We start from the raw sequence: 13,620 nt of genomic DNA on the forward strand, positions 1-13,620 counted from the left end.
GTGCTTATGCATTCAATCTAATAGGAAATGTCAAATTTCAGCAGTATTCACCTTTGTTATTTGATCTCTTAACTTCTGTTATGTTTTACTTTCAATGGGTCACCATAAAAGGGTAATAAATAAGAAAATAAGGTTAATTTCATACAATATTTTTTTTACTATGTACTAATATTAAGTAATAGTAGTTTGAGTTTTTAAATGAGGAGAACTTTATTCAGTTTTTCTTAACATACTTTGTTTCCTTAAAGAAATTCAAGTTTTGAAAATATTCAGATTCAGTACTAAAGTGACATGACTACTTCTCTATTTTTTTGCCACTTTGGTTTATTTTTTGATAAAAGAAATTTTATTTTTAGTCAGTTTTCCTGTGGCAATAATTAGGGATTATAAGAAGTCTTAAATGATATTGGATGGACATTCTAGTTTTAGGTAAGACCAACAAGCAGTTCTATAACAAGGAAACAAAAAATGAGAAAGTGTTTAAGCTTGTATCAATCATAATTATTTTTAAACCATTGCAAAGGAAATTTTATCTGTTGTGGTTTAATGACTCAAGTACCATTTAATTTAATCTTTTCACCTGAATACATTTTTTAAGTAGAATCAGTTTTCATTAATAATCAAATACAATATGATAGAAATGTAGTAGGTGAAAACATTATCTGATTTTGGCTTGAAGATAGCATCTGAACATTTTAGGTTAATTTTTGTTGTTTAGGTAGTTTATAGATTATAAACCATTTTTCATGTGTCCTCTGAACTTTTGAACATAATTGGTGAGCAATAGGTTTTTTTTTGTTATTTTTAAATGTCAATATATATTTTTAATGATCTTCATTAGGGGGCACATTCAGTTAAGTAGTTCCTAAGATGTAAGATGAGTAAATTAGTCCATAGAAGATACGAAAAATGAATAACATACACAAACAAAAGCATACACACCTTTTCCTAGGAGAACTGTCTTCAAGTAAGACAGATTCAGCAAAAATGTAGAGTAGAAAACCTGGTTGACTCAATTTCAGAAGTTCAAAGGAAATTAGCATAACTAGATGAAATTGTGTGTTGCTTTCCTGTGGGTCATGGGTCAGAAAGCATGCATAATAACAGTAGCCTTAAGAGACATGAATCCAGTTAAGTCAATATTGTCAGTAAGCTGGTACCAGGGTCAGAAAAGAAGCCATCCACAAACCATCTGAGGTTGAGCAAGTGCTCCCCTTTTTCTCATTCCTGGAATGTTACTCATTCTTGGTGTAAAAAGATACACCAAGTGAGAAGTGTGAAGTATGCAGGAATAGGAGAGTAAAATCAGCTCCACCAAAAGTGACTGATGGCCACACTCTGCTCGACAATGGGATCTCCAGAAGGCATGGACTGTGCTCGTGCCCCTTTAAGTTAGAATTTACTGGGTAGTGGTGGGTGCTGATAGATATTTATATAATATCTAAGCCCACGGTTTTGAGATTTTTAGAATTACCAGGTGTCTTTTTTTACACCAGTGATAAAATACAATGAAAAAGAACCGTAACTCCATATAGTTTCAGGATTTTAGAATTACCAAATTTTTAACAGTGAAAAATATAATGATAAAGAATTTACACTTCAGTCTATGACTATTTCTTTGGCATTATTATCTTGACAGTTAAGCTTTTTTTTTTTTTTTCTTTTAATGCAGTGTTAATTTGAGATTTCCATTTGGCTTTTTAAACCTGTGGCTGGTAGATAATCAAGTATTTCAAGCCCTCTTTAAATATTCCTGTGATAAATGAGCAGAAACTAATCGAGCTCTATGGTGACATTATTAATATATTTTTAATAAAAATGCTGCTACGATTACAGGTCCCTTTGGAATAAATCATGGGATTGAGCTTCATTCAGATGTGGTAGAATATGCCAAGGAAAAACTGGAGAGCTTCATCAAAAATAGTGATAGCTTTGATAAGTAAGTATATCTATAGTTTTGATTTTAAAGCACTTGATAAATAGATATGTGGCATGTCTGTTGCTCATTAGTATTAGTTTATTGACTCTGAATTGCTTAGTTGAATGTAGCAAAAATCAAATGTATAAAACGAGAGAATTAATTTAGAAAAATTATTCTATGGTATTTTTATTCTGTGTAAAATCTGTAGTAATTATAAATAAAGTAACATGCTTTCACTTTATTAATAGGATAATGTTTCATTCATTAAACAATACAAGTACCTTTTCTGAAGTTATAAATATTTTTGGATTGGAATACTTTTCTGGACTGGTTTTATACTTTTGGGATAGTAATTTAGTTCTATTCTCTTTATTTGCAACATAAGGATGGTACCTTTTAGCATACAAAGGACATTCTTAAAAATTCAATTACTTTGTAATATATCTAAAGGAAATCATGATAAAAATAAATTGATCTATCTTGTGATAGAGTTGTGTTTGAGAAATTGTTTATAGAACCATTGTTTTGAACTTATACTTCCCATCGAAGAAATACTGCAGTCTTTGGTTCTTCAGCTTGTGTTGAAGTCTATCTGGTGTGTAATTTTTAAAATTCAGTAATGATAATACTATGGAGCAAGGGCTTCTTATGCTAAAGTCTTCTTATGCTGAACTCTGAAAATATGTAAAATTTGCAGGGCATTTATATCTCTCAACTGGTCATATTTTCAAAGAATGCTTTGAAAAGGATAGAAATCACAAGTTTGCAACTTAGTCATTTTATACAACTAACTTTTAATGCAAAACCATTCAGACTTGCAACTCAGCTTGTTGGGCGTGAGCCTTCCACACTCATATTTAGGCCCTGGCTATGACCATGGAGGTTAGAAATGTGGAGAAGTCTGAATAAGAGATGAGAGCTTTCTTACAGAATTTTGGCTTGGGGACAGACAGTGCCAAGAAGGAAACCAAGAAGGCCCTGTGAATGTCTGCTGGAGTGTATTTCTCTTACCCCTCCCTTTCTGTACATTTTCCCCTCCCCCTCCTCCTTTTTTTTTCATTCCCCTTTGCTCTTGCCACTTTGTATCTATCCTCTAGCAAAAGACATTTGATTGGCTGAGCAGAAAACTCGTCAGGCTGATAGGCTACATCCTCAGTGTTGTAGAGGGAAGGGAAGGATTTGTGTCTTCTAGCTGTGATTGTAACTGGGTTATTAAAGACTTCACTAAAGCACACTTCAAAGAGTTTGGAAGTGCTCAGGTTTTAATTTGTTCCATAATTAATTCAATGGATTTGAGCAAACCCCTTGAATTTTCTGTATCAATTTGCTGAGTACCATACTTTAGCTTATTTATACTTGTCTTTATAAATGACATTTAATTCATATTTTGAATTATTTTTCAAATGCTTACCGTGTTGGTTCATATTCTAGTTTCAAGAATAACACTGATAGGAACAAAATAGTTTTTAGCTGAAATAATTTTATAAGAAATTGAGATTCAGTTTTAGCATTCTTTTAAATTTGTCTTATACTTAGATTAATAGCAGGTTAAGTGCTTAGGATGTGACCATTGTGTATTAGAACTAGAATTTTGTTAAACTTACTGAACTTAGGTTGTTTTAATTTTTGTTTTGATGTTGAAACTGTACATAAGGACCTTTTGAATACATTTGAACATAGAAAATGTAAAAGTAAATATTTAAGGTCTGTAAGGACTCTTCATGTATATGAGATAGTAATATATTTTGTATATGAATATATGATGGCACAGGTAATTCAGTTTCAAGTTTATTAATAAAGGTGAACAAACTCGGAATAATTTTGAATCACTGAAGCACCTTTTTACAAGTTTCTGGAGTTCACTTTTATTGCTGACAAGTGGGTGTGATCCTAGGAAACAGTAAAATGTGTCATTATTTAAAGCATTTTTATGTTGATATAATTTAAATATTAACCCTTACCACGGATAAGTTGAAAGACTATAAGTATTTAAGTGTCTCATTTTTCTAAAATTGTTCTCATGTAATTGTAAAATGATCAAATTTCCTACGCTTGTATTTCATATTACTGCACTGTGCAGATTTGTTACTCATAAAATGATGAGTCATAAAGTATGGTGATGTGTTTGATTTTTTTTTTATTTTAATTTTTAAAAGTCTAGTTATTTTAATTAAAATAACCAGTCAGATTTTATAATATAGTTGTTTCTGAAGTGTTGTAACTATTCAAAACAAATTTTTATATTACTAAATTGGTTTCAAAAAATTAGTTCTGGAAATTTTATCTATCCTAGTTTTCAAATAGTATTCTGAAATATTAGTTATGTATTTCAGATTATAAAAATATCTTGCCTAAAAAGAGCAGTAAGTAATAGGAAAAAGTTTCATTTTGCGTAAAGTGGTTGGAAGTTAGTTGCTGAGTCGTCAGTTTTTTTCTCTCTTTATATCACTTGATTTTAGTGACAAATTATAAAGATATAATAGTCTTATTTGTGTTTGATTTTCTTGCTATTTTTCTTTTCTTTTTTTTTTTTCCTTTTTTTCCAAGTGAGAGGAAGGGAGATAGACAGACTCCCGCATGCGCCCTGACTGGGATCCATCTGATAACCCCTGTCTGGGGCTGATGCTCTGCCTATCTTGGGCCATGCTCACAACCAAGCTATTTTTAGCACCTGAGGCTGAGGCTCCACGGAGCTATCCTCAGTGCCTGAGGCTGATGTGCTCAAATCAACCGAGCCATGGCTGCGGGGGTGGAGGGCAGATGGTTTCTTCTCCTGTGTGCTCTGACTGGGAATTGACCTGGGACATCCACACACTGGGCAGGTGCTCTAACACTGAGCAAAATGGCCAGGGCCTTGCCGTTTTTCTTGATGTTTGTGAATAATTTTATTGTCAATTTTTTAATTAAAAAAACTTTGCCATGCAAAGGGATTTTTAAAATTCCATTTCCAAGCAGTTTCATTATATTTGTGTATAGCTCATTAAAATACATATTTTAATTAAAAAATATAAAGTAACTCAGGAAAATTAATTGCTGTTGATGCATTTCTTAGTACCAGATTATTCTTGATTTTGTGTTACACAATGAGAATAGGTAACAACCATAATCTTCCAATTTGTTTATTTTGTTGGTTTGGATCTTTTTTTGTTGGTTTGGATCTTTTTTATCAGTTTCTGTTTTTCAAAAATACTGTCATGTCACAATTTAAACTGTATCTTTGAAGTTTTCTTACATATATCTTTCTGAGTTTATAGTGAACTTCCAAATATAATAGGTGACAAAAGAATCCATAAACTACTCAACATTATATATAATGTCAGGTGACTTTTAAATGTGCGTGTGTTTTTTTTGTGTTCTATAAGCAAGCTTTGTTTCTGAGTCTTAAAAGTTGTATTCCTTCTTTTAGGAACAGCAACTTTATTATAATGCTTGTACACTCAAACTTTTTTCCTATGCCTTAATCCTGTATCAGTAGATTGCTGTAAATAATTTGGAGAAGCTACTCTGAATTTACTATACTTTGAGATGGGAGGGATGGTGGAGCTCTCTTGTATGATTTACTACTTTGCTCTACCTAAGGTATTTGCAAGTCACTGAAATTCCCTTTTAAAACTGGCATTTGATGTCAGTGTTTCTAAAACATTGGTAAACTTTTCTAATAAAGTACCAGGTAGTAAATATTTTAGGTTTCCTGGGTTAAATGGTCTCTGTTGCAATTGCTCAACTCTGTTGTTACACAGCAAAAGCAGCCATAGACAGTATGTAAAGAAATGGGTATAGGGCTATTCTCTATGCATTATGTGCCATTGGGTCAGCTCTGACTCCTGGCGACTCTCTGAATGAGTGATAGCGACAGTGTCCTGTTATAAACAGCCCTGCTTAGTTCCTATGGACTCATTCCTATGGCTTCTTTTACTGAGTCCATCTCATATTTGGTCTTGCTCTTTCCCTACTGCAGGCGTGGGAACCTATGGCTCGCCAGCCAGATGTGGCTCTTTTGATGGCTGCATCTGGCTCGGAGACAAATCTTTAATAAAAAAATAATGTTAAAAATATAAAACATTCTCATGTATTACAATTCATTCATTTCCTACCACTGATGTTCATGGTTGCGGGTGGCTGGAGCCAATCACAGCTGTCCTCTGGAACAACACCAAATTTTTATTGGATAATGCATAACATACACAGGTCGTTGTGAGGTCAGGAAGTAAACTTCCCTCCTTTTAATCAAGTCGTCGGCTAGCTAATTGCAGAAACCCTTTTGATGAAGAAGATGGCTAAAAGAAAAAAAGATGAAGAGTATCATACTTTTCAGCAGGAATGGACAGAGGAATTCGCCTTTGTGGAGGGAGCAGGTTCTGCAGTGTGTCTAATACGCAATGATAAAATTGCATTGACGAAACAGTCAAATATAAAGCAGCACTTCGACACCTGCCATACTATATTTGCATTGAAATATCCAATGGGGGACAGCAGAAAGAAAGCATGTCAAGAGCTACTGTGCAGAGTGCAAGCTAAGCAGCAGCAACTCCGTGTTTGGACCCAACAAGGTGACTGGAATTCGGCTACCTTTGCTGGTGCTTTAGCAATTGTGAGAAATGGAAAGCCATTCACAGATGGGGAGTATGCCAAAACATTCATGCTTGATGTTGCCAAAGAACTTTTTGATGACTTTTCGGATAAAGACAAGCTAATCAAACGAATAAAAGGCATGTCTCTGTCGGCAAGAACTGTTCATGATTGTACCATCATGATGGCAGATCAAATTGAGACAACACAAGGAAGGATATAAATACAGCAGCATTCCTTTCTCTCGCTTTGGATGAGTCAACATGTGTAAGCCATTTATCCCAGTTCAGTGTGATTGCAAGGTATGCTGTTGGTGACACACTTCGTGAGGAAAGTCTTGCTGTTTTGCCTATGAAAGAGACAACAAGAGGGGAGGATTTATTCAAGTCTTTCACTGAGTTCACTAAAGAAAAAAAAAATCTACTGATGGATAAATTTATTTTGGTGTGTACTGATGGTGCTCCGTGCATAGTGGGGAAAAACAGGATTCGTAGCGCTTCTTCGTGAACATGAAAAGTGACCCATCCTAAGTTTTCACTGCATCCTACATCAGGAGGCGCTTTGTGCTCAGCTGTGTGGTGAGCAACTTGGGGATATGATGTCACTGGTCATTCAGGTGGTCAACTTTATTGTTACCTGAGCTTTAAATGATCACCAGTTTAGAACACTGCTGGATGAAGTTGGGAATAATTATCCTGGTCTGCTTCTGCATAGCAATGTGTGTTGGTTGTCAAGAGGGAAAGTGCTCAGCCGTTTTGCGGCTTGTCTGAGCGAAATCCGGAGTTTTCTTGAAATGAAAAACGTCGAGCATCCTGAGTTAGCTAACACTGAGTGGCTCCTGAAATTCTACTATCTCGTGGACATGACTGAACATCTGAACCAGCTCAATATGAAAATGCAAGGCATTGGAAATACAGTCTTATCTCTTCAACAAGCAGTGTTTGCATTTGAAAACAAGCTGAAACTCTTCATCATCGACCTGGTCGATTACTACACTTTGAAAAACTGGGAGAGTTTAAAGATGCATGCACAGCAAGTGACCCTGCTCAACATCTTGATCTCCAGCAGCTAGCTCTTCACATCTAATCTCCTGCAGTCATTCAAAGTGTGCTTTGGAGAATTTCATGAGCGCGCTCGTCTTTTTTTTTTTTTTCTGAAGCTGGAAACGGGGAGGCAGTCAGACAGACTCCCGCATGCGCCCGACTGGGATCCACCTGGCACGCCTACCAGGGGGCGATGCTCTGCCCATCCGGGGCATTGCTCTGTTGCGACCAGAGCCACTCTAGCGCCTGAGGCAGATGGCCACTGAGCCATCCCCAGCGCCCGGGCCATCTTTGCTGCAATGGAGCCTTGGCTGCAGGAGGGGAAGAGAGAGACGGAGAGGAAGGAGAGGGGGAGGGGTGGAGAAGCAGATGGGCGCTTCTCCTGTGTGCCCTGGCTGGGAATCGAACCCGGGACTTCGCAAGCCAGGCCGACGCTCTACCACTGAGCCAACCAGCCAGGGCTGAGCGCACTCGTCTTTTTAAGCTGATCACTCATCCACACAAGTGTGCAGTGGATAGTGCCGACTTGAGTTACATCCCCAGTGTCTCCGAAGAGATTTTGAGCTATAATTATAGCTGCTGACCTGAAGGCCTCAGACATGTGGGTGAATAAGTTCAAGTCACTGACTGAAGATTTAGAAAGACTTTCACGACAGGAAGCAGAGTTGGCGAGCAAACACAAGTGGGGAGAAATGAAAAAACTTCAACCTGCGGACCAGCTGATTGTCAAAATTTGGAACACGTTTCCCATCACATACCACACACTGCAGCATGTGAGTATTGCTGTACTGACAATGTTTGGCTCTACGTATGCATGTGAGCAGTCTCTCACATCTAAAGAACGTTAAGACCAACCTACCACGTTTAAGGGATGGAAGTCTCAACGCCCGCAAGGCGCTTAACCTCACCACATATCAACCAGACTACAAAGCCATCAGCAAAATCATGCAGCACCAGAAGTTGCATTAATGGTAAGAAGTACTTTATTCATCATTGGTTAGCAACAGCATAACAACGTTATTAAAAAGAATTCAGAGACTTATTGTACTTTAAAAGTGTTGGTCTTACATAAATGCACACGTTTACTTGTATTTAGTGTTAAACATATTGTATGGCTCTCACAGAATTACATTTTAAAATATGTGGCATCCCGACCCCTGCCCTACTGCCTTCTATTTTTTTCACCATTATTGTCTTTTCCTCTGTCGCCTTATGATGTACCCAAAGTAGGACAGCTTCAGTTTTGACATTTTTGCCTCCATCAATGTTTCAGGCTCAGTTAGAAGACCCACTTGTTTATCTTTGTGGCAGTCCAGAGTATCTAGTGTATAGTTCATTTATAAAAACTAGTTGCAGGCAGGATTTGGCCTGTTACCCATAGTTTGCTGACCCCCATTCTACTACTCTTCACACAAACTCTGGAACATCTTTATTTTAGCCCTCTCTGGTTTAGTCAAGTATTGGGACCTAGGTTTTAAAAACCATTAGGTGTTTGGCTTTTATGAGGGAAGGAGAAAGTTAGGAAAAACCAAATTACATATGAATCAGTATTTGTGCATGTACAGTAAGCAAAATAATCTCTCAAGCTGTTGTTACTTGGAAGAGCTAGTCAATTAAAGGAGCCTGAATTGTAAACCTTTACCCTGTAAATAGGGATTGGTATAACTTTAGCTACATTTATGTATTTATGTAATATGTAAATATGTGCATATAGTTGACTTTGCTCCCTAGAGTGCATGCCATGGAGTGTGTGTAAGACAATAGACCCCATCACCCCTCCTCCCCAAGTATTTTAGAAGTATTTTAATAGTCTGATTTATTGAAGAATTGCTTTCTCTTTGAATGGATTTGTTTCTATATAGTTTGTCATATAAATGAGTCATGGTTTAAGTACTAAAAACAGTGATGAGATGATAAAAATAATAGCCCTTAATATATACTGCCTATTCTTTAAATACCATATACCATTTTAAGTGCTTTATACATAGTTCTAGAGGCAACATTGATGTCTACATTTCCCAAACAGGAAAACAGATTTACACAGGCCATAGCCTCAACTATGTCTTTTTGTTTAGTTCTGATTTAGCTATGACTGTAAACATATACTTATGCTAATATTTCTTCCCAATGAATTACAGCCTAGCTACTTTGCCCCACATACAAAGCTGAAGCAGCACTTTTATTTTTATCATTTATGTCCTTCAGATTACAAATAGTGCTGTTAATATGGTTAAAGGCACTATAGCATTTTTATTCCAAAACACACCTACTCTGTTCATTATAGTGTGAATTACTATTAGGGGCAGAGGTGAGTGGAAGAGGCAATGCATTCTTCAAATTTAGTTGAAGTATAAGTTTTAAATTAAATTCAGAGATAGTATAGTTTTGTGTTATAGGACATTTGATTTATGACAGTGTAGTGTCCTAATTTTGTTTTTATGATAGGTTTTTATTTTTCATGTGATTCTGTTTGCATTAAAAGAAATGCTTCAATATTTTGTCAGCTTTATCACTAGAGTAGTGCTGCTTCATCTTTTAAGAGAATTGCAGCATACTTGAAGTAGTTTTGCTATGTATAAATATATATTCAACATTATTTCAAAATATTTCTCATATTTAATGATTTTTGTATACCTATAATGTTCAGATCATGTTTTATAACAGCTATTACAGGTTGTAAACGTTTTTTAATCATGCCAAATATTCATATGGTGGAACAGAGAAATTGTTAAATAGTCCTCAGTTACATATTTTAACATCAGTTAGAAATGGCATGGGGAAATGTTTAATGGCTTCAAATACTTTATTAGGAGAAAAAGAATTATTGTTGAATGCATGAAGACTCACTTTTTTATGAGGTACTTGTATTTTCTATAAAAAGTTTAGAGATTATTCTTGATCCTCTGGATTTTCCTAAAACTTCATTGCATGAAAAATTACTGTGTTTATTTTAACACTTTGCTTTACGTAATGCTTGACTTATTCTAAAATGAGATTGGTGCAGTTGGAAGGGAAACACTTGAAAAGGTAAAGTCATTGGTTTATAAATTTTTTTAAAAATTCAGTAGCTTAATTATTGATTATAAGAGGTTTTTAGTGGTTTAACTGTATTTGGAGATCAAAAAATTTAACATTTCCCTGGGGTTTCTTCCCATTGGAAAGTTCTGAAGTTTCATCTTATTTTAATGAAATAGTCATAACTCTTAAAACTCCAAAGGTATACTTTGACAAACTGTTTTATGAAAAAGAACTTCCTGTGATTCATTTTCAGGCTGTTTCTATGAGGTATGAGAACAAATAGGATGTTTTCCTGTGTCCTTGAAATCCTTTATTCCATTGGAATAATTGTCTAAATTTTCAATGACAGCATCCTGTGGCACTTGATAAACTAGGTTTACAAATTGTCAGCCCCCACTTCAACAGTGTATTGAAGGGGAATGTTGTTTTTTCTACTCTCAGTCAGCTCCTAGACCTAGACTATCCGTCTAAGAGGGAAGCTGCAGGGCAAGGCTAGGTCACCCTGATCTCCTAGCAGCTTATCAAAAGAATTATATGGGCAAGTTGGCAAGGTCCCTGCTGTGAACGAAGTCATCTGTCCATCTCAAGATGAAGATGTTACAACATGCACCTATAAAGAAAACCACTGCTAAGGTAAGTGATTAGAATCCTGGTGTTATTTTGGGCAAGTATTCATGTTGTAAACCAAGATATATGTGTGTTCTCTATTTTCTCACAAATGATTTTCAGTATATGTTTTACTAAGAGTAGGTCAAATACTTTTTCCCTGTGCATAAGAGAGTCTAAAAAGCAGGTATTATATTTTATAATTTAAATCAATAAATAAGTCTAAAGTAAGTGAATTTGTAGTTATTACTCATATTTCAGAACTACTTTATATAAGGTCTACCGCAAAGTTCTGTCTGTTTTTGGAATAAAACAAAATACAAATTTTTCTTACCATCAATAAACTTTATTAAATAATATAATTGCCATTATTATTAATTATTTCTTGCCAGCGTGAGGGCAATTTGTATATCCCATTTTTGAAAAATATTTTATCTTTTGATGTGAAAAATTGAACCAGTGCTTGTTTGATATCTTCTTCATTTTTGAATTTTTTGCCCTTCAAAAAATTTTGTAAGGACAAAAACAAGTGATAGTCGGAGGGTGCTAAGTCCGGGAAATATGGTGGATTTGACAGACATGCTTCTGTAGCATTTCTTCCTTGTTGAAATTCGTAAAAATTACAGTGGCGTAAATGAACTTTATCAGTAGCCATGGGTATACTATCGTTTCACACAGAAGACTAACGTGAATCAACTTTTAGTTAATTTGCTACATCAGTATGTCTACATTAAGTGATAAAAATAGAGAGGCACACATGCGCCAAATAAACATGTGCTTACGCATCGAAACTTGTGATAGAAACAGACAGAACTTTCCGGTAGACCTGATATATAGATAACATTGTTGGGAGGTGTAAGTTAGGAATGTGAGTCATCTCTATCTGGGAAACTTTGTTTTGGAATTATTCTTTAAAGAATAAAAATGATTGCTGCTTTTTATTTTAATAACATACAAAATTTTAATGAACTCCCCTAAATCAAACATAAAAACAGGGGAAAGAACACGTGACCCATACTTTTATGAGTAAAGTTATAATCACAAAGGAAGTATCACTTTGGTAGAACTCGTGCTGTTTTAGTTTTTTGTTTTCTCTTTCTTCGGTTTTACTTAGTGTGTGGTTGATGTGAAAAAGTGGAATTTGGATTTTTCTTTCACTATTTTTAGCTTAGATTTTACATGTAAATCTATAAATAGTGTAGTGCTATTTTGTAATAAACTGAAAACTTCTGGTTAGTTTATTTTTACAGTCTTCCAGATTTTACAGAAATGTATTTGTGGTTTAAATTACATCCTTTGCCTATAAAGGTCTGTGGAAACTTAGATAAGATGCAGCTTTCAGAATATAGTAAAAGCCTAAAAAAGAAAATGTTTTCTTTATTTTCTTCTTTACATTGGAAGAATTAATAGGAGTTATAGTTTACTCTGATAGCATGGTAGTCATCATCTATGTCTTAAAGGAATCATTTATTCATATATGTCAGTGGTTTTTGACCTTTTTACATTTGGGGACTGATGAAAATAGAATTATTTTGGGGACTACTAAGGCAGTAATCACCCTGAGCATAAATGAATTCAACTAAGATCAGTAGGTCTATAATCTTCAAACAACATCAGGATGGTTAACTCTTTTTCAGACCAGCATGAAATTTCTGGGGGACCATTCTGCGGACCAGTGGTTGAAAAACACTGATATATATATGATACAAACATAGATATGGATATATGAGCATATCCATAAACATTTGCCTGAAAAATTTTCATCATAGACTTCTTGAAAGAAATACAAGTTTACTTGCTATGAATTTATTTACATGAAATGCTATTATAAAAATAAACCATAATTTTAGTATCAAAATATAGAATATCTAAGTAATGTCTTCAACTATATATCTATTAGGAAATATAAAGCTCATCTGTAAGTTTTTTATTAGGAAAGATGCTCCATAGCTATGAAAAAGATGTTAATATATGCAATTTGAGTTTTCTTTACTAATGTGAAAGATTTTTGTATAATCTGGTAGAAAAGGTCATCATTGTAAGTGTAATAAATAATCCCCAGATAGGATACACTCTGGTACACACTTTTTTTAATATATAACTACTAAATTGGTAGTGTTATAACTTTTTTGTAATGTATTTGATATATGAATTCGCTACTATGTTCTAGATCAGGGGTCCCCAAACTTTTTACACGGGGCAGTTCACTGTCCCTCAGACCGTTAGAGGGCTGGACTATAAAAAAAAACTATGAACAAATCCCTATGCACACTGCACATATCTTATTTTAAAGTAAAAAAAAACCAAATTGGAACAAATATAATATTTAAAATAAAGAACAAGTAAATTTAAATCAACAAAATGACCAGTATTTTGATGGGAACTATGGGCCTGCTTTTGGCTAATGAGATGGTTAATGTGTTTACTGACCACCAATGAAAGAGGTGCCCCTTCTGGAAGTGT

General features: G+C 34.8%; 1 protein-coding gene across 4 annotated transcripts in view; it reads left to right on the top strand.

Annotated features, from left to right (window-relative positions):
* Positions 1–13,620, top strand: part of PCMTD1 (protein-L-isoaspartate (D-aspartate) O-methyltransferase domain containing 1) — an 80,121-nt gene that overhangs the window by 47,836 nt on the left and 18,665 nt on the right. For 3 of the 4 annotated variants that reach the window (XM_066379075.1, XM_066379073.1, XM_066379074.1), the window contains one exon: positions 1,837–1,939. The exons of the other annotated variant lie outside the window; for it this stretch is intronic. In XM_066379075.1, the coding sequence (XP_066235172.1) occupies positions 1,837–1,939 (103 nt within the window). The remainder of the gene's footprint in view (positions 1–1,836; positions 1,940–13,620) is intronic. 4 annotated transcript variants of the gene reach the window in all.

Source organism: Saccopteryx leptura, chromosome 3 (genome assembly GCF_036850995.1).
Source record: "Saccopteryx leptura isolate mSacLep1 chromosome 3, mSacLep1_pri_phased_curated, whole genome shotgun sequence".
Taxonomy (NCBI): Eukaryota; Metazoa; Chordata; class Mammalia; order Chiroptera; family Emballonuridae; genus Saccopteryx; species Saccopteryx leptura.